Genomic DNA, 21,666 nt, shown 5'->3' on the forward strand with positions numbered 1-21,666 from the left:
TCTCCCAGCTGGGCTCTTAAAAATTCCCGTGCTTTCTGAACAGAGTCAATCTTTTCCTTTTTATCCTTAATTTTGAAGGTTACGCCCTCTGGAGTTAGCCATCTGTATCCGATTGCATTTGTCTGGCGAAAAAGAATTAAATCTTTGTACTTCTTTCTCCTTTGTCTTATTTCAAATGGAATGTCTTTTAAAATTCTGATAGTGTTTTCTCTAACTTTCACAGGTGTGCCAGATGCCGCTTTCAGGATTGCATCCCTCACATGCCTCTTTGAGCATCTTATCACTATTTCCCCAGGCAGATTATTTTTCTTTATATATCCGGAATATGACTGCAAAGATTCCGCCTTCATATCTGTCACTGGGGCCAGTAATTCACTCATCATTTCCTTCAGATTCTCTCCCTTAGTTTCTGGAATGCCCTGGAAGTGAAGAATCAAATTAGCTTTTTCCATTTGTAGCTGTAAAAAGCTGTTCTGTGGAGATTTGCTTCTTTTCCAGGTTTTGTACTTTCTTCTTCACCCTTTGGGCAGTGGCGTCCACTTCCTTCACCTTCTCAGCTGTTTGATTCATCATTTTAAGAGTCTCATTCAACTGTGTTTGCTGGGTGGTGAGATACATTGGTTCATTGTTGCCAGCTGCTCCCTGAGATTATTCATCTGATCCAGCAGGGGGCACATGGATTCCGCCAATGTCTTTGCCAGCTCATTGGTTGCTTCCGGCCTTGGACTCTCGGTTCCTTTTGCTTTTAACAGTTTCTCTTTCTCTGTCCTCTTCCCCGCCATCTTTTTGGGTTGTTTACTTTTGCAAAAGTTTTAAAAGTCTCTGAATATGCGCTTAAACACTCAAGCTCGCCTTGGTAAGTCTCTCTCAACAGTTATAACTGCTTTCTCTTCTGCTCCCCCCCTCCAATTCGCTTAAAAGTTTATGCTCATAGGAGCCGTCCCTCCCCCGCTCGCCTCACTTTCTGTTCCGCGTGGGTGGGGAGCTTTCTTTTCACTTTAACCGATCGCTTTAGTTGAACTCACGTTCATAATTGGTCCGTAGACCCCATTTTAGCTCTGTTTCTTTCGCTCGACCTCCTGCGCTTGCCCCGGTCAGTATCACTTGGTTCCATTCGGTCTCACAGCATGAAGAACCGTCAGGACGGAGAAGCGCCTCAATTCCCTGGCATCGCGCCGGCGAAGAGGCAACCTCTAAAAAGTCCCATGGCCAGAGCCCCTTCAACTGGGTCCCTGGGGGGGGGTGACGATCCTGCACACCCCCTCCTTCTGCTGGAGCGCAGCTTCACCCCCGGGAGGTCCAGGAGGTGAGTCTGCTAGCGCGCCGCCATCAACCGGAAGTCTATTGAATTATTTCCTGAATGGGGGAGTAGCAAGCTACGTTTCAGTTAAGACAAACTGTATCTTGAATATTGTTGTGGTCTAGAACAATACCTAATTCTCTATCTCTTAAACTGTTGCTACACAAAGATTGGCTTCTCCTACAAGAAACAGGCAGTCTGCAACTCTTATTTGTATCTAATACCAGAGATATAAATTCACTGAATTACCAAGCATACAGCCTGTGGTGGTGGAAGGTGGCATCAAGCTATAGTCAATTTATGGCAACATTCATGGGGTTTTCCAGGCAGGAGATGTTTGGAGGTGGTTACCTGCCTCTGAATAGCAACCCTGGACTTCCCTTGGTGTTCTCCCATCCAAATACTAACCAGGGCTGACCCTGTGTTGTGTCCGCTGACCACCACCGGGGGCCAGCGCGCACTCCTGAGCTTGAGTCCTGGACAACAATGGGGACTGGGATCCTGGTCCCTCCACTGGGGGACCAATGGGACCCTGCTTAGCTTCTGAGTGCTGACAAAGTCAGGCTAGCCTGGGCCATCCAGGTCAGGCAGCTTACAGCTTAATTCGAAAGAAATCACAAGTGTCAAGAGGCTGGCATAGTAATCAGTTATGGTCAGTCCAAACACTCATAATGACTATATTAACTTTTCATTTATTCAGTGCTGCAAGATCTTACATATACAGGGCTTGGAGTCATACCTGGGTTTCTACAGTATTTGTAAGGATGGGTATAGTGAATATATAACATTTCAGAAAAACCACCAACTACCCTCAGTTAAAAGTAAAATACCTTTTGACTCTACTGTGTGCTGTCATCTGTTGGCTTAGAACAACTCCGACATCATTCTCTGCGTATTTCAAACAGCATTTTGCCTGCACTATAAGAATGACTCTTAGCAACGGTTGTTTAAAATTATATTAAATATAAAATTTTAATGCATTTACAAGAAACACTTCTGTACCATTTGCATACACAAAAGAAATATTAAAGGTAAGGCACAGCTGACTAGAGTAATTCCATGACAGTGAGCCCATCTCCATTCCATGTGGGAAGCACATTTTGGCTAGCTTAAATATTCTAGATCTGGGCAATCAAAATACTCAGTTCTTAACTGTGATGCCTCAGGCTTGTCACTCTACAAAGATATTAAACACAGACTTGACATATATAGTTTAAGGCTGACATGAAACAAGCATGATTCTCTAGTCAAAGAGGGATGCAAACTTTAGAATTAAATAAAATAGTTGCAGCTATCTTTAGTTAAAGCTATTGTAACATTCTCAAATTAAGCAAAACTTCTCAAAGTACTCCTCCTCTGAGCACCTGCCTGAAAACGATGACAATAATTTTGTGTGTTCTCTGCCTTTCCATATTTATCCACATGTCTTTTTGGTTCTCCCAGGCACTGAAGAACAGTATGGGTGTGTGTTGTGCTGCTGCCTCCTAACCCTTCTTGTTTTATACAAGTGCATAGGTTTTTAGTAAAAGGACTCAAGACAAAATTAAAATTCATTAAGTGTGTTTTAAAGAAACAAAAGTTCAGTCCACCCACCGAAAGCCAGGACACAAACAGTTCAGTCATAATTTTTTATGAAGGCCTTCTGCATCCTGCTGTATATACTTATAAACATTTGTCCTGTGGCTGTTTGGTGAAAATTAGTTAAGGATTGTCTTGGAGAAAGTGTTTCCGTGTACTAGAGCTAGAATACCTTGTCAACTAGAAAACTGCTCTCTATTGCCATAATAGATAGATCTTATTTAAATACAAAAAAAATAAATTCCTATCACCAATTTAGCCTGGTTTTTAAGCTTAGGCAAGAGTACTGCAGAAGTGTAACACCAGTAACGAATTTAGCAGACCTTAGCCCAGCATCATGAAGAATACTTAAAAAAAAACACTTTTCACTCCCAGTTTTCAGCAAGTTTAGCACCTGTTCCAGAATCTTACAAAGTAGAGATAAATTGTCAAAGCTTTTGAATGCTGGAGTCTCAGCTGAGTTTTCTTCTCAGCACAATTAATAAAGCCAGCATTTACATATTCAGCTGACTGTACATTAAATTTCTTTCTACTAAGTGGTAACAGTATGCTTTAGGAAAACCAATAATAGGGCAGTCATTTACAAGACAACAAAATTGTAAGATAAAGTCATCTAGAAAACAGTTTAACAGGTACTAAACAAAGCCACGTTGGTATGAACTGTATGACTGAAAACACATGCAATAGTGGTAATTAAACTAAGTCACAAAGATGCCTTGTGAGTTAGTTCTATTTAGTCTAGCAGTCTTCCACCAAGGTTTCATTTACAAATAAAAAATCAACCTGAAGACACAAAGAAGCACAGTTATCTGTCCACACCTGTCAACAAGGCACCAGATGTTCAGAAAAAAAGACATTTTACTTGTTCTGCATAGATAGAAGTTAGTTTAGGACCAAATTAATTTCATGTTACAATCTAATAGACAGGTTAAGCAAAACGTCTTAGCCTTTTTTAGACAGATGGTGACTGAAGAGACATTATTAATCCCCCCCATACTTTTAAATAAATTACATCCCACTGAACATGCATAAGACAGACCTACAAACTTTGACAAATTAAGTAACATGGAATTATTATGCAATGTTTTTTCATTCTAAGCAGACACTGGAGTGATGTCCTGTTTACTTTCCACAACAGGTGGGCAGTCACCTTCAGTTTCAAAGTTTAGATTGACAAAAGTATTACAGGTTGCAGCCTCTGGCTGATCAGTCTGAATAGCATTCCCTTCCTGCACCTGGTTCTGTGCCTCCTGATACCTTCTTTCTGCTTCCTCAGACATTTTGTTCTCTTCTTCCTCCTCTTCCTCCTTTAAAAAAATCCACACAATGTAAAACCTGGACTCACTGCAGTTTCTCCTACAATATTCATATCAAGTCCAATTCCTAAAAACTATGTGTGCTTTTAACTTTATTTGTGCCCATAATGTCATATTAACCCCAAGTCCACTGAAATAAGTCTTTCTCCACACTGAAAGAAGTCATTATATCCAATCAATTTCTTCTAAATTCTGGTAGAAGAGGAACTGGGGAAGATGCTGATACTAACATTCTGAGTCTGCTCTCCACACACAAGGATTTAAGGGCTGCGTGTGTCTCAAAAGGCAAATGCCAGCAAAGGCTCTTATGCTTCAGCTCAGCCTGAGAGTTGGAGCCTTGAGCTGGGTAGAAGGTCAGCTAGCAGAGAGAGAAGGCCTGCTGGGCATTCAGAAGCCTCTGCCCCCTTTTCTTGGTTCTTCTGTTGTATATTTTCTCTTGATTGTTCAACCAATTTTGGTCTCCCATGGGGAGAAAAGCAGGATATAAACAGAATAAAGAATAAAGGAAGATTACAGAGACAACAGCTGACACCTAAGTTACTCAAATAAATATACTGACGAAGAAAGATGAGATTACTTTAGTCAAAAGGAGCTGAATAGAAAATGCAGTGTCTTTTCTGTAAGACACACTGTCAAAGGAGAATAAACCGAAAAGCATATATAAATGTAGCTTCTCCTATAGACACCCTGCCTGGCATTACTTTCCTCCAAGTTCCCCATTAAAAAAAAACTTATCCTGACAAAGGGACTAAGGGGATAGTCAACATAACTTAGTGCTGTGGCAGAATGAGAGGAGAAGCTGAAACATGCCACTTTAAAATACATATTTAAAATATCAGGCTAACGTGTTGACAATGCCAATACTGACAAAATGTACAGAGACACACACCTCTTTTTTCATCCTGTAATATTCATCTATGGCGTACTGGTATTTTGGTGTACTGATTCCCAAGACAGAGGCGATCTTTTCCCCAAGGAAGTCACACACTGAATAAACAAATGTATGAATATTTAAGCAAGACTAAGGAGTGCAATTTCCTGCAGTAAATCACACCTTAAACACATACACACAAGGGTCACTGTTGCAAAGCTATTACCTCTTTAGATTACAATTTCCCTTTTGAAAACTAATTTAAACCAGAATGGACCACATCTGAGAGAGAGAGGTCTGTCCAGGCTGGGAGCTGCCACAGAAGTATATTTTAAAAACTACTTCAGAAATGTTCCATTGTCGAAACGTTTAAGAACATAAGAGATGCCAATGTTGGATCAGGCCAAAGGACCATCCAGTCCAACACTCTGTATCACACAGTGGCCAGAAATACTGGTGCCATCAGGAGGTCCACCAGTGGGGCCAGGACATTAGAAGCCCACCCACTGTTGACCCCCCCAAGCACCAAGATGACAGAGCATCACTTGCCCCAGAGTCCCTATCTATACCTTGTGGCTAATAGCCACTGATGGACCTCTGCTCCATATGCTTATCTAATTCCCTTTTGAAGCCGTCCATGCTTGTAGCCGCCACCACTTCCTGTGGCAGTGAATTCCAAGTGTTAATCACTCTTTGGGTGAAGAAGTACTTCCTTTTATCCGTTCTAACCCGACCGCTCAGCAATTTCATGGAGTGCCCACGAGTTCTTGTATTGTGAGAAAGGGAGAAAAGTACCTCTTTCTCTACCTGCTCTTTCCCATGCATAATCTTATAAACCTCAATCATGTCACCCCTCAGTTTCTTAGACTGCAAATGAACCAGATCATCTTAGCTCCATTTTATATGATAATGTTAACCAAAAGCACAGAGGCAGTAAATCTCTGAATGCCAGTGCTAGAAGAAACATCAGGGGACTATCTGGTCCTCTATGCACCCAAGGCAACTGGTTGACTACTGCATGAAAGGAGACTAGATGGATTGCTGGGTCTGATCTAGCACGGCTCTTCTTATGTTCTTAATACCTACACCATTATAACACAGTAAGTTATTTAGACAGTCCATGGGGACAGACCTATGTGCTGTGCAGGCAGAGGAAGTAATGCAGACTCAGTTCAAATTAAGGGATAGTTTGCAAGGATGTAATGCTTATAAAGCCCCGCCGCCACCACCCCAGGCTAACTTGCCTTTATAATGAAAGCTTTTAAAATCAAATCCAGTCTATCTTCCCACAAATTAAATTCATTTACACTACACAGTTCTCTTGCATCTTTTTGAGAAGTATTCTGAAGTCTCTTTAATCTTCTCTAACCTATAAATTCTGCACAGTTCCTTGCATATTTTCTCCTGCAGCTCCCCTGTAACTCAAAAAGATTTGCATGACAAGCATTTTTTTTTAAAAAAAGGAAAGTAGGTAGCGGTAAAAGAAGGACTGGAAATCTAGTTTGGTATAATAATGCTGAATCTTGTAACCGACTTGTAAAATTAGAAGAAAAATGTAGAAAATAAAGGCTGTACCTGAAACAATCATTCAGAGTAACATACAGCCCACTTGTACTGGATCATTGGTACTAATTCTGGGGTTTGCAGAAAGCCTCATTCGCAATTAACTTAAACCAGAAGAGTCACACAACTAGCGTATGCCCTAAATGCCACCCTACCTAACATACACATACAATTATATAAAACTGTGCTTGTATCCACATGATATTCCAAGCCCTTTACTTCTGTCCATAGCACAGGGCTTGCAACTCACCCATCCTCCAAACCCTCCAGCAGCTGCTGTCTCAAAGTGGGAAGCACCTTACAACACCAAGCCCCACTGGGCCACACCCTTGCCCATTTTCCTGAACCATGGGGCAGGTGCCATATTTGGGAATGGTGCATGTCAAAGAGGCACACGCTGCTTTCAAGCCTCTGAGTATCACTGTACTAGGTTATGTAGTAGAAAAGAGCAAAACAGTCCAGTAGCACCTTAAAGACTAACAAAATATGTGGCAGGGTATGAGCTTTTGTGAGTCACTGCTCACTTCTTCAGATACAGCTAGAATGGGAGCCCACCTGTCCTATTTACTGGAAAGAGGGTTATGTTATAACATACTAGGTTATGTTGAAGTGTAGGCACTGAACTTCGCAAACTGGGACTGCACAACCACTTGGTGCCCAGATGCTGTTGCAAAGTGAGGTTTTCCCTGCTTTCACAAAGCATCAAAGTACATTCCTGCACACTGTAGGTTTTCACAACCTATTTTGCTTCAAAGTTTTGGAAAAGATCTCAGCAAAGCCTGGATTGATGCCAGATAGACAGGCAAGTCTGGATTCTCTTATCCCACATGTCAGCCATTTTCTCTACCCCAGTCCCTGCAGCAGCCATTTACCCTTCCCTGTGCCACCACAGAGCTTTTTAAGGATTTTCTAAAATTAACATAGCTATATAACAAGGTATCACTGTGTCAATTACAAGTTTAAAAACCTCAAAAAAAAAAAACCTAGTGGTGGTGGGAGGTTTGGGCACTACAGGGACCGGGGAAGGGAAAAACATAGGGAAACTCATCATTTGAAAGCCCCCTGGCCACTGAGCCACACTGGCAGCCTCAGCAACAATGGGGCTTCCAAAGGAAAGCATCACAAGTGGACCAGCCCCTAAGTAAGCTGCATTACTTTGCAGAAATGGGAGCTGCCACCCCTCTATTTCTTTCTGATGCTTAGGAATGAAATGTGACTGGAGCTTTTTGCATGTCAACATCCATTAAAAGGGACGGAAAAATGAAATAAAACCACCACACACACACACACACTCATATACATTCATCACTTCATGAAATTTGACTTGACACAATGTTTAAATGGTTAAATCTGGGGTCCCCAACATGGTGCCTACTGGCACCTTACCTGGCATCAGCCAAGTGTTTTCAGAAAGTGGGTGGGGCCAAATGGGGCTCTTTTGCAGCACAGCTTCTGATTGGCCACTGAAAATCTGACAGATTAAAATAATGTTGGTTCGGTGGCAGCTGCCACTACACTGTTGGTTTTAAATCTGTCTCTCACTCCTTTTCCCCAGTGTATTTTTAAAATCACCCATATAGTTGGACTTTCTCTGAGGGTATGCGGCACCATCTCTCATGGTAACCATCTTGTGGTTGGTTCCACCTCCCATGGCAGCCAGTTTGTGGTTGTGCCCACCACCTTGTCTCAGAATTCCAAAGGTGCCCAGGGGCTCAACAAGGTTGGGGACCCCTGGTCTCAATATACAAACGAAATAAATGAATACCTGAGAGTGTTGATGTGGCAACTCTTAACATATGAAACCATAAGTAAGGCCCCCATGTAAGTGATGCCTGCAAAAAAAGTAAAACATTTAACTGTTTATTTATGCTATACATTTGACAATATAAAATACATCCTCTGACAATGTGCAACAGGACTGAGTAGTCAGGCAGGAATGAAGTTCTAGAATCCTCTCCACTCAATGCACCATGTTTATACTTGAACTCAGCAGAATATACTGCATGGAGTGTCAGACTTAGATCTGGGAGACCCAAGTCCGAATCCTCATTCTGCCATGGAAGGTCAGTGGGTGACCTCAGACCAGTCACCCTCTCTCAGTCTAACCTACCACACAGGGATGGTAGGTGGTTGTGTGAGGATAAAACAGAGGCAAGGAGAACAATATAAGCCATCCTGAGCTCCTTGGAGGGGGGGCTGGGACAAAAAATGAACAAAATAAAATAATAATTCATAGAGGCACTAGAGGTACTCAGAAAACATAGAAAACACACATAAACATAGCCAAAGGTATCCTTATCAGAGAACTGCTAGATATACCCATTGCTGATATTCCTGGCATGGCTTATATAGTTTTTGATTTGTAGAACTGTGAATCACAACATGAGACATCTTTCTCCCCAGATGATGAAAGTACAAAAGGCAGGTGCTCCACAAAAACAGAAAACTGTAAGATAATTAAGAAAAACACTCCCAACAGCTTGAGGAGCATTAAGAATGAAATTGGTTTCTAAATTTCTTATGACTTATCCCAAAGTCCCAAAACATCTTGAGTGCACTGTTGACCACAGCACCCACATGCCAACTTCAGTATGTGCTCCACAGGTACAGAACTACCTCCTATGCAGGACTGCAAACACCTGTGCTTGAAATAATGAACATGCATTATTGTAGCCAACTAACCACCAGCTGAACACGTGCAGTTTTTCATTGCATTCCCCTTCCTCAACAGTTCCTTTTGAACCAAATGAACAAAGAGCTATGAAAGTTCCCACAACCCATGAAGCTTTTTGTCCACTCAAGTCATGAGATTCCAGGCATAATTTCCCCAGGAATAAAAGAGGACCGCTGGGGAAAATCTAAGTTTCCAAGCCCATTCTACTGGTGCTTTGTTCAATACTATCCAATGAATTCAACCTAAAGCTTGTGTTACTCAAACTACTCACATCCTGCAGTCACTCCATTGGCTACCCATTAGTTACCATGTTCAATTTAAGGTACTGGCCATCACAGAGAAAGCCCTTTGTGACCTTGGACCCTTATCATAAGTGCAGGACTGCCTATCCTCCTATGCCCCACCATACAAATTCGCTCATCTGAACAGTGCCTTGTATAGGTGTCCCCATGCAAATGGACAAGATCAATATGCCCATACACATGCATTCTCTGCAGTAGTCCTCACCCTATGGTGGGGTGGCCAAACTCAGGAGCTGCATGTGGATCTTTCACATAGTCTAATTTAATGCTAATAAAAAGCAAATTTGCATATTTTCAATAAAAACATGTGTGTAATATTTGTTCATGTCTGGCGGCTTTCAAACATCTCATTTTATTTTATGTGACTGTTCTGTTAAGCAAGTTTGGCCACCCCTGCCCTATGGAATGGTGTGTCTGAGGAGGTCAGGAAGGCCCCCACATGTTTAAGATTTCTGCAACCCTAGTCCTATTACACTGTTTATTCGATATCTCTTCATCCTATTCATTGTACTGACTTACACTGTGTAATCTGCCTTGAGTCTCAGTGAGAAAGGTGGGATATGAATAATAAATACAAATAATACATTCGGAAATAACACATACAGTCTGAACTAATTAATTATTGCATGGCCTTGTGTGTAGAATAGCCAGGAGATCCTAAGCTTGTCTGGCAGACAGAAGTTCTAGCTCTTTTAGCATTATGCACCATTAGGTAGCGAGCGAGACTTGTTTTTAAGGCAAGAGATGTTTCAGAGGTGGTTTGCCATTGCCTGCCTCTGTGTCATGACTTTGGTATTCCTTGGAGGTGGCCCTTCCAAATACCTGCCAAGGCCGATCCTGCTTAGCTTCCGAGATCTGACAAGATCGGGCTAGCCTGGGCTATCCAGGTCAGGGCTCCAGTCTGAACACTCCTCTGGCTTGCACACAAATAGGTTCGTGCATGTTTACTTGGTATGTGAAAACCTGAGCTCAGGAAGCAAAGAGACAGACCGTGTGTGAGTCTTGGCAGAAAAAAATTTCCTGCCAAGAAAAGAGGGGAAAAATAACTGCTCTTTCGGCACAAAAGCACTCCATGCCTGTTAATTAAGTACAATGTTGGAAACTACTTTAATGGCCACAATTTTTGTGCTTGTTCAGCCTTAAAGAGATCTGGAACAGATGTTACAAGTGAGAAGAAACAGACTTTTAGAAATCTATGTGTCAAAGTTCAATTTTTAAAGCAGCAACCATTAACACTGAACAGACCAAATGATTTAGCCAAACGGCCAGCAAACAAGTAGCCACAGTACCAAGATACCAGTATGTACCGTGCTTCTTACGTTAAAATAATATGACAAGCTCTATGTACGTGTACACCGGGGTGGCCAGAAATCTAGACAATAAGTCTAATATTTAGACTCCATTAACAGATATGAATCTATCTGGATCTTTCAGCAGTGAAAGCAGACAAAATGTGAACTAGTATAACCAAAAAGCACTGCTATGCAAGTATGCAGTATCAAATGCCATGTTATTGTAAGAAATTTGCTTTTATTGTTTGCAAGCTACAGCAAGAATAATACAAAAATACAACAAAACAAACCTTGAAGTTCTTTTAGTGCAAAAATCCCCACCTCCCTCCACCAGGAATAATATGTTATGTATACCTTTTTAGTCTATTTGAACTAAGCTGCTTTGGGAGCCAAAACTGGCTAAAAAGCTGGTTTTCACTATATTGTACTGCTCTGGACATAATTTGCACTATTTTTAATTAATAAGATTACTGCAGAGGTCCAATATTCACGTCATGTCTGCAGGGAAATTTCTGAAACAGAACATAACTTAAACCTCCCCCACCCCAAGTGTGGAGTATCTAAAGGTCCATTAATGGAAATCTAGATTTATTACAGGACACCAAATGCACCAGTCTTTAGCTCATAGCCTTGGTTGTTCTCTATTACAGCACTACTATTAAGAAGGACTGATCACAAATCTACATAAGTAGGAAAAAAGGACAGCAATACAAGAGATACACAAGACCACAGCGACAAATAGATATGGGTTAGTACGTGCTTCAAATACTGTGAATACTGGAGTAAACCTGCATTTATACTGAAAATCAGAGTACTGATAAGAACTAAAACATTTTACTATAAATTCTGCACATCTTGGAAGAGGTGCTGTAAAAAAACCCTGGTAACAGCTGAGCTCCAAAATATTAACATTCTGAATGTCCATTAGAAATATTAATGTGTAAGTTTACCAAAGCAAATTTAAGCAGCAATGCTAGTCTGTACAATATGCCTTTTAATATTTACAACTGGAATAATGAACTATCAACTGGGGGGTTATCAGAAAACGGACTATTTGTCTGCAAAGAAATCTTATACTTTTGCCAAGAAAGTTGGGGATCCTATTTTTCTGCAAACCATTTATACTGCTGGGATGCATAGAAGACACCCTAGGTAACTGCAATCCTTCTCCAGATGATGTTATTAAAAGACAGTTTCTCCTCTCAAAGAAGACCGTAACAACATAAGATAAGTCTTTAGGTATTTCATTTTATATCTTCATTAAAATGTTTGTTACACTATGTAATTTTGGTACATTTAATTTTGGTACACTGCTTTAAAATGTTAATGAAGTCTCCTGCAAAAATGAAGAGGGACACAATTTTTCTCCATGTGCTCCGAAAATAGTTGCACAGCAATATATATGTCTCTCTACCTTCCTTACATCACAATGTAGAGCAACAGCACCTCTCCCTGTTTTCAGGGAGAACCGCTATTCAGAGGGATGCCAAGCTGTGGCCTTGTATTTCAGAACACATCTAAGGCAAAATTGGTTGTATGCAGTAAAATATTTTCTTCTTGAGACTGATTAAACAAATACATAAGGGTATTGGAAGGATCCTGAAGATTATGTCCTACGGTAGTTTTATGTTTGACTGCTATAAACTTCCTGCAATTCAAATATTTTTACAAAAGCATCACAAAAACAGAGCCCTGTAACTGTCTCTTCTCTGGGGCAGTTCTATATCCAAAACTCCGATCTTGCAGAACTGAGAAGTTTCACACACATCATATAGTGGTACTGCTGTCAGTTAGGATACAGAGTACACTACAAAGGAAAGCAAGTATCCCTTTCTCTGCACACCAGAAGGGTTTTTTCCCCCTCCAGTTTAATTACTCACTAGAACCAAACTGTCATCTCAGCAATCACTATCAACACTAGAAAAGTTTAACAGAGTCAGAAAACATGTCCAGTGAAAAACTAAATCTAGATTCAATATAGAATAACCAACATGTTAACAGTCAGAGTGTGTCACCTAACTCTACTTTTATGAATAGTAACACTGGACTTATTGCACATTTCAAGTGTTTATGAATATTCTATTCTCTCAGTAATTCCTACTGTGATTTTGCAAAGCAGAGGCAAGAGGAATGGCAGGGTATAAATATTTCAATTAATGCTGATTGAAATTAACATCCCCATATTGCTGTTTGTGGCTGAGAGAATAGTTGGTTGTCTAAGATTCATGGGCAGATTCATGGGCAGGGTGGGATATAAAATTCTTTCAATAACCACAGATTGGGCCCATTCACAGAAAAATAAGATTTTTAACCAACTTGGGGAATCCCCCCAGGTTTGCAGAAAAAATTAAGAACTTCAAACAAAAAGAAACAGAAATGAACAACAGAGTGTGTGTGAGAGAGAGATACAGGGGCTTTGGGGTCCAAGAGTGAGTGAATGTGTGTTTCAGGAGGCATAGGGGAAGCAGAAAGAAAGAGAAAGAGTAACAGCAGGAGTTAGGGGACAGATAACTAGAGAAAGACAGGCATTGGGGGAAGAAGAACAAGAGAGAGAAAGAAGAGGTGGGGGAGAGGGGAGGGATCAAAAGAGGAGGGAATGCAATGGCTGCTCCTGCAATTTCCTTGTGGGTTCTCACTTATATAATATAATGATAACTGCTTCTGTTTACTTGTTAAAACAGAACAAAATCAGAACAGATTACAAACTGAGAAACAGATCACATATCATCAAGGGAAATAACCTACTGGATCAACAGAAGGCAAGAGATCTTTTTTCTCCTGCTGCTCATCTTCCTCTTCATCTGTGCTGTATTCTTCCATGGTTTCTCCACTTGCAAAGTGAATGACCCGTCTTGGAATTTTCTTCTTTTTTCCTAAGACTCCAAGTTCCACATTCTCAAAACCTCTATCGCCATTTGCATGCAACTGTAATAGAAAAAGCAACTATCAAATGCAAAAATATGCAGAGAATAAAAAGAAAAGGGAAATACTTTCCAAAGAAATCAGAATCTCTCACACTCATTACAAATTATCTTTCTTAACTTCTAAAATTGGTATCTCCCACCAAACACATCCTGAAAGTAGAAATTTTTAAAAAGGTAAAGTTTCCATAGAAAGTGGATAATGTGTAATACTGTATTTTCAAAACTTTCTTTTTTTAATTAATTTAATTGAAGGGTTGATCTTTTGCTTTCACATTCTGTGTCTAGCATAAAAACTATTTTACAAGACTTGTTTTAGGTCACTAAATGATTTGTGCCGGTTTTATGTTCTTACTTGGATCTGAACAGTTTTTTTAATTTGAATGATTTTAGGCTGTTGTATTACATTTTAATTTGTAAGGTGCCCCAAGCTGCAGAAGATATATAAATTTTCTATGTAAATTTACAGAATCATGTTATGAAGAGGCAAAAAGTTACAAATTAAACCCACAACTGAAATAATTTTCATACAGGTCATACCCAATCCAGGTTCTAAACAAATGCAGAGAAATATCACTATTACCATCGTATCCATATCACAGGCAACATTTTCTCTGTGCTCATAACAAGGTAGAGGCTATTTAGTAAGCGGCAACTGGCATACGATGAAACCACTAAGAGGCTTACCTGTATCTCCTTTTCACTCAAGGGGGAAAATATTCCACTAAAGTAAAATAGTTGATTACAAAAAAAAAAAAAAAATGCCCACAATAATACAGCTCAGGATTACAGAAACATGTAAGCATCCAGTTCCCCGATAGACCCGAGTTTTAAAGGACACACAGTTTTGTCAGTGCAGCAGAATACTGTTGTGTTAAAGGCAGGGGTCATTTCCTGCAGGAGCACACAGGAGCGGAGCTCCGGCAGTAAGGAGCCCAGGGGGCGAGCACATGCAACAAGCCCCTGCTCCCAGCAGCCCTCAGTTGGGCCATGAGGAGCAAAAAGCAGCCAGGTAAATTGCAGAGGCCCCCCCGGCCTGCCTTCAGGTACAAGCTCTCCCTCCTCTGTGAGTGCAGATCTGCGCATTCCCCCCCCCCAATAGTTAGCAATCCAAAACAGTCCAGTGGAGCCTGAGCAGTGGGTGTTGCCTTCTGACACACTTCTGGTGATGTCAGGGGGTGTGGCATATGCAAATAAGTTATGCTAATGAGTTATTCTAATGAGCTCCTGCACCTCTTTTTCTACGAAATGACCCCTGGTTAAAGGTATAAGGAGTAATTAATGCTTTACCTAGCACCTCTACTGCATACTAGAACCAACATTACTTGCCCCTTCTGCAGCACTGCCAGATATAAAGAACTGGCCAGGATGCCGGCATTCCCATAAAGCAGCATTCAGACCCAGGAGAGCTAGCACAAACCTGCCTCTAGCCTTTGTTGTACAAAGAGGCCACTGTTTATACCAGCTGCACTCGCTCTGCAGCCCACAGTAATTGTATTTGCAATTACCATCAACCTAAAGAGCCAAATTAATTTCCATCCCTGCCATGAGGCTGGCTTCTCAGAGACATTAGCAGCTTACCAGCTCTTGTGGTGATGGCTGTTTCAAGGTGGAAACCACCTGACAACCACAAGCCCCATCAGGCAAGGACCTTGCCCACTTTCCTGAAACATGGAGTAAGTAACATATTCGGGAACAGTGCTCAGAAGAGCCACAGGTAGCTCTGAGCCACTGAGTGTCATTACCTGTCATGGCTGAACAGGATTGGGATGCCTAATGTAACCTTCCCTGACTATTCAAGTTCTGCATCTGAAAGTCAGTTGTGCTATACATTAAATTTTAAATTAATCACTTGAAAGACTGTCTCTTAAATTTCTTGTAATTATTTAACATTAAATTTAACGTTGTTACGTTGGGGCAATTACTGTGGCCAGAAGAAACAGAAAACTGGAAAAGGTCAAGTAACAACAAACACGTGAATAGTTGCAAAGGCAGTGAAGCAAAACACAATAATGGAATTGTAGCACAATGGAACAGCTCCTGTTTATTACACAAGAGGTCCCAGATTCAAAACAGACAGACAAAGATATTATGATAAAACTGAAGAGAACATGGAGTAATGGCTCCAATTTAGCTGGGTTTGGGAGGGTCTGAGGCTCAGTGGAAGAGGACATGACATATATCAGTCCCTGATATTGCCAGTCAAAGAGATCTAGGTAGAGGAGGTATCTCTCAGTGCTTGTTATACGACACCTTGGAGAGCCAATGCCAGCTGAAGTAGTCAGTACTGAGCTAGGTGATCCAGTGATCTGATTCAGTGTTATGCAGTTTCAAATATATAATATATGCTCAACCACAGGTTGTTTCGTAGAAAAGAGGTGCCGGGGCTCATTAGCATAACTCATTAGCATAACCTATTTGCATATGCTACACCCCCTGACATCACCAGAAGTGTGTCAGAAGGCAACACCAACCGCTCAGGCTCCACTGGACTGTTTTGGATTGCTAGCTATTGGGGGGGGGGGAGAACGTGCAGATCTGCCATCACAGAGGAGAGAGAGCTTGTACCTGAAGACGGGACGGGGGGGGGCTCTGCAACTTACCTGGCTGCTTCCTGCTCCTCGTGGCCCGTCTGAGGGCTGTTGGGAGCAGGGGGCGGGGCTTGTTACATGTGCCCACCCCTTGGGCTCCTTACTGCAAGAGCTCAGCTCCTGTGCGCTCCCGCAGGAAATGACCCCTGTGCTCAACAGAAATGGAATTATGTTGGGTACGCTTTCTTCATGGTGGGGCTTAGTTTTTAAGGAGTCCTGTGTGGACCATATTGAATATCTATGAATATATTAGCCACTGACTACTTCAGAGAAGACCTTGACTGTACAGGAAGAGAGTTTGGCTGTATTCTAATGTATTTAAGTTGTTTAAGGAGTCCTATGTGGACCACAACAGCAGCCATTATGAAATTTATATCACTAGCACTTTACCATACTATGTGGTCTAAATGGTTTAGAATTGTTTTAATTTAATTTATATTTTATGTTTTATTGTAAACTATGTGTTGATCTTATGTAAGCCGCCCTGAACAGTCTTGGCTGGGAGGGTGTGGTAGAAATTTACATGAATAAATAAATAATTTAAAAACAAAAAACTGCCTAAAAATCATACTGTGGACCTGGAAGCCCTTTCTCCTAATCCCAGTATTTGTGAGGCTGGTCAGTAACAATTTATTTTATTTATTTATTCATTAGATTTATACCCCGCCCTCCCCAAAGGCTCAGGGCAGCTAACAAGATGGCATGAATGCCAACATTAAAACAGATAAAAACAGGATAAAACAATATAATACAATCAAATAAAATATTGGTGCTCTAGATATCACAATGGAAAGACATCCTTACTACACACAATAGGGTCCAGTTCTTCCTCCCCAATATGTTTTAAATAGCAAACATCCTAGGAGGGAGGAAATATTATTGATTCAAAATCAACCCTAGGCCTTGATTTAAGTGAAAGCCTTGGGGAATCAGGATGAAAAACAGATACATTTTGAAACCGTGGACAGTATATATAAAATTATTTATCTGGATGGGGAAAAACAACAAACGTGCAATGGCATATTCTCTCTTTAAAAAAGAAAACTGTTGATGGTATACTAAAGCTTAAAAAGGGAATAGGAGAAGTCAACAAGAAGGAAATATTAAAATATTGTAAGCTCAGAGGTTAAGACGCTGAAGCTGCAGACTACCTGCACTCACTCTGTCTGTAGCTCGGCAGTTCGAGGCCCTAGTGCCATGTGACGGAGTGAGCTCCCATCTCTGGCCCCAGCTCCTGCCAACCTAGCAGTTCAAAAGCAAGAAATTGCAAGTAGATAAATAGGTACTGCTTCAGTGGGAAGGTGCACCTTGGTGTTTAGTCATGCCAGCCACATGACCACAGAAACGTCTTCAGACAGCGCGGGCTCTTCGGCTTGGAAACGGAGATGAGCACCACCCCCTAGAATTGGATTTGACTAGCTTTGTGAAGGAAACCTTTACTTGCCAGACAGTATGAAGCATAAATTCAAGTAAGCAAATAAGTTAAAATTAAGGCAATACAGAAATTTGCTATGGTTTACTGGAAGTTATAGGCCACAAATTTATCCTAACTCTTACTTATCCCTTATTCTAAAGTTTACATTTATAGTACAGAGAATACTCCTGAAATTGTAACAAAGTTAAATAAAGAGGAGTTGTAGTTAGTTCTTATTTTGTTTGTGGCTTTGGAGTTATATTCTTAGGAGGCCCTGAAGTATAAATCTATATAAGCCAAGTCAACAGTGAAATCATTTGAATTTACTATAAAATATATTTAATTTACTAGCTTTCTAGAAAAGTTTACATGAGTTTTTAATACTAGCAAACCTGCTCCATTAACATTCTCCCCCAATCCACTGTTTTATACCAGAGTGGGTGGGTTTTTCAAGGATAGAGACCTTTATGTTTTAATCATTTGTTATAACAACTCTGAATGAACATTACCCAGAAAATCTACAGTTCTTTTGGAACCAGAAGTCAGAAGAATACAAAACAATTTTCCTCTACAAATATCTTACAACAGTAGCCTCTCAAGCATTACACAGCATGGTAACAGACAAATTTCAAAAAAATTACAAATGTGGGACCCCTGTGTCTGCTCCTAGTGCAAGGGAGTGCAAGTTAAACTGCATAATACCAATTTAACTTTCTTTTCCCATTTCTGTACTTACAATTTCATGTTTCTCCCTCTTCACAATTGTAACGTAAACATTTATATTATTACACATTTGCCAAAGTTCCTGGGGGCAAGAACATTTAAAGCTCTCTGGTCAATATAACAACCTATGACGGGTCAGCTGACATAAACTACTGTCGGCTTTAGAAGCCTTTTTAAAAGACTTACATGTCGTAGGACAGCTGTATATCAATACCCCTCCCCTGCCAAGTGTTCACAATTAGTTGAAAGTAAAACCTGCCTTCATCATTTAATATTGAACAGACTGATTGTTACAGGTATTTGCTTACAAGATGAGCCGAAAGAAATCAAGACAGATCACATACATACATGTGATGTGGAAACATGATATCAAAGGAAGCCCATATGCATAATGATAAGACTAAATAAATGGCATCTGTAAATTGATTCATATTTACATGAAAAACTGGGCCACTGATGTGCTTACTTGCACAAAACGCTGATGTAAAACTTTAAATTATCAATACTGACATTTCTGAGTGATAGGGTATTGTGAAATAGGCCTCCACCCCAGAATTTGTGAAAAGAATGAATAGCATACAAGGCAAACATTCACAACTTCCTACTGGATTAACATTTCCTTATCCAATGGCCTAGCTATTCTGTTGGGCAAGAAGCACAAATCTATTCATGAGAACTATCCCACAAAATGAAGAAGTTTCACTGGTTAAAGAATAAAATAATTACACTACTGGTAACTGCAATTTGAGCTTACACTGTTCCATTGTTCAAACTCAGATCAACCATGCCATAACTTCCATGGGGCACCTTCTTCCTTTGAAGAGAGGTGCCCAGTCCAACAGGTGAGGGGTCAAAAGAATTACCAGCAGTGTTGCCATAAAACTCTGTCCAAACTGTAAAGAGGTTGAATCACTTCGAAGCGCACACACAGCTAAAGTTAATTATTCTACAGTAGTAGGGATCTCTTCCCTGACTCAACAGCCATTGGGAATTATGGGCTAGTAAGAAATGCAAAGAAACAGTAGGAGAATGGGGTTTCCCCCTTATGTTGTGAACCTGCTTTTAGAACCCCAACTCTACACAAGAAGGAAAGCCAGACAACACACACACTTCATATGGACATGTAGGTGGGTGGGTAGGTGGGTGTCGGGGAGAATAACAGGTTTTAAGGAATACTGTAAACAACAGATAGTTTCAAATGGTAGCCGTGTTGGTCTGCAACAGCTAGATTCGCGACCGGTAGCACCTTCGACACCAAGATTTTCGGGGTATGAGCTTCTAAGGGTCAAAACGTATCGAATCTAGCTGTTTAAACAACAGCATATAGGCAAGATCGCTTACAGTGCAATCGTCATTAGCGCCACACCTTTGTAAGGGCCATGGAAACCAAAGGGTCTCTCTCTACTCAGGATCGCGCTGTTAGAGGAACAGGCAGAGAACCTCAGAGGAGTACAAACGCAGCAGCAGAGACCACAAACGGCAATAAAGTGGCAAAGACAAAACACGCACAGCGGAACGCCCCCCCACCCCCCCTTTCACCAGGCAAGGGACGGCCGGGGTCCCTCCCTAGACAGGGCCGGCCGGCTGGGGCAGAGACGGCACAGCCGAAAGACTCGCTTGGATGCAGCAGGAGGAGACCAGCCAAGCTCACCTCCTGAGAGGCTCAGGCAAGAACCGGCGCGAGGGACTCACCTGCTCCTGGTCCATGGCGCAGGTGGCGGCGGTGGCAGCTGGTGCGCAGTACAGGGTAATAGCGGACAGCCCCTGCTCCATACTCCCCGCTACTCAACCGGAGGGGAAACTAGCAGCGCCTGCCTGCGACGGACATAGCAGGCCCGCACCCTCCTCGCAGGCGGAGGGCCTGGGAAGTGAGCTCATACAGAAAGGCCGCCCCGCCACTCACGCCCCGCCTCAGTGTTGCTCGGATACCAGGCAGGACCTGTGCACTGCGGCCCCCTAGAGGCAGAGAAGGGAACGACGGAGGCCCGTCACAGCAGCAACGCCCGGCGGCTTCCCTGGCGCCTTGCAGACGAGCCTCGCCGGCTCCGGGCAGGTGGCTCTGGTGCTGCCTAGCTTCTTGCTGGGCTTGGGTTCAAGGAGGAGGTGCCCGTTCTCGGGTGTCAGTTTATACGAGGGTTTGTGGGCAGGACTCAGCCTGCTAGACTATAGACTTTAAATGGATTCAATATTTGTTGCTTCGTCTCAGAGGACCCCAAGTATTGGTCATTCTGAGAACGGGGATTAGGGGTCGAGTAAACTACGATTCCCAGGGTTCATTGGGACAAAGTGTATTGTCCATCCTAGCGGAATCCTTCCCCAGCGGGGGAAACCTTGTGCGATATGAGGGGTTTTGGAGGAAGTCTCAAGAACTGACTCGTCTTCGGCGGGGGGGGGGGCCCCGCTGGCGAGGAATTAAATGGTTACACCCTTTGATCTTAGTTGTATGTTACACCTGTGCGCCAGCTACATTGCTTGATACACTTCACAGCTGCGTTGATCCCTGTAAGTCCCTTGCCTTGAAAACCCTATGGGGTTGCTCTAAGTAGACATGAAATCCTGTGCATGTCTACTCAAAAGTAAGTGCCACAACGTTCCGTGGTGCTTATTTCCAGGTAATTATGAATAGGTTTTAAACTTGAAACTAGTTAACAGACCTTTTACAAAAATACTGCACCTTCGCAATAGTCTGCTTCATTAAATGCATGTGTGGCCTCAGCTCTTCATAAGTGATGTGATTTTTCTTGCAGTCTTTGATCACTCATTATGCAGGTAATCCAACCTGTTTCTTCAGATGAACACTTTTATTGTGGGAAAATGGCAATGTCTTATTAATAACACTACTGTCCAGTTACACTAGGAAAGTGTAAAACGTAGTTTTAGGACTTCAGTGTCACAAGTTAGCAAACATACTTTTAACTTTCCCTGGTAATGTAAGACAGAAACGAACTCAAGGGAAGGAGGACAATAATTGAACTGGGCACAATAGAAAAGACCCTCTAGCTGTCAATTGCAAACATCTTCCTTCCCTTTGAGCTCAGGAAGTGTTGTGTAAATCTAAGCTACATATTCCCCCCATTATAAACTATTGGTTTAAATGTAAAAAGAAATGCATCGAAATCAC

The 21,666-nt window shown here is 41.6% G+C and overlaps 1 protein-coding gene across 1 annotated transcript; it reads right to left on the minus strand.

Moving 5' to 3' along the window:
• Window positions 1–2,005: 2,005 nt before the first annotated feature.
• On the minus strand, window positions 2,006–20,445 carry FAM177A1 (family with sequence similarity 177 member A1). Its single transcript, XM_015416405.1, has 5 exons — window positions 20,238–20,445; window positions 13,642–13,821; window positions 8,394–8,460; window positions 5,084–5,181; window positions 2,006–4,185 (listed from the first exon to the last, which is right to left on the minus strand). The coding sequence occupies exons 1-5, from the start codon at window positions 20,316–20,318 to the stop codon at window positions 3,973–3,975; spliced, it is 639 nt and encodes a 212-aa protein (XP_015271891.1). The 5' UTR covers window positions 20,319–20,445; the 3' UTR covers window positions 2,006–3,972.
• Between the last annotated feature and the right edge of the window lie 1,221 nt (window positions 20,446–21,666).

This window comes from Gekko japonicus, unplaced genomic scaffold (assembly GCF_001447785.1).
Source record: "Gekko japonicus isolate JY-2015 unplaced genomic scaffold, Gekko_japonicus_V1.1 scaffold1540, whole genome shotgun sequence".
Taxonomy (NCBI): domain Eukaryota; kingdom Metazoa; phylum Chordata; class Lepidosauria; order Squamata; family Gekkonidae; genus Gekko; species Gekko japonicus.

Coding starts and splice junctions, on each gene's coding strand:
- FAM177A1 (XM_015416405.1), bottom strand. CDS start 20,318: ATGGAGCAGGGGCTGTCCGCTATTACCCTGTACTGCGCACCAGCTGCC. Junction 5,182..8,393: donor TGCCACATCAACACTCTCAG/GTATTCATTTAT, acceptor TTGTTTATTCAG/TGTGTGACTTCCTTGGGGAA. Junction 4,186..5,083: donor ATTACAGGATGAAAAAAGAG/GTGTGTGTCTCT, acceptor ATTTTTTTAAAG/GAGGAAGAGGAGGAAGAAGA.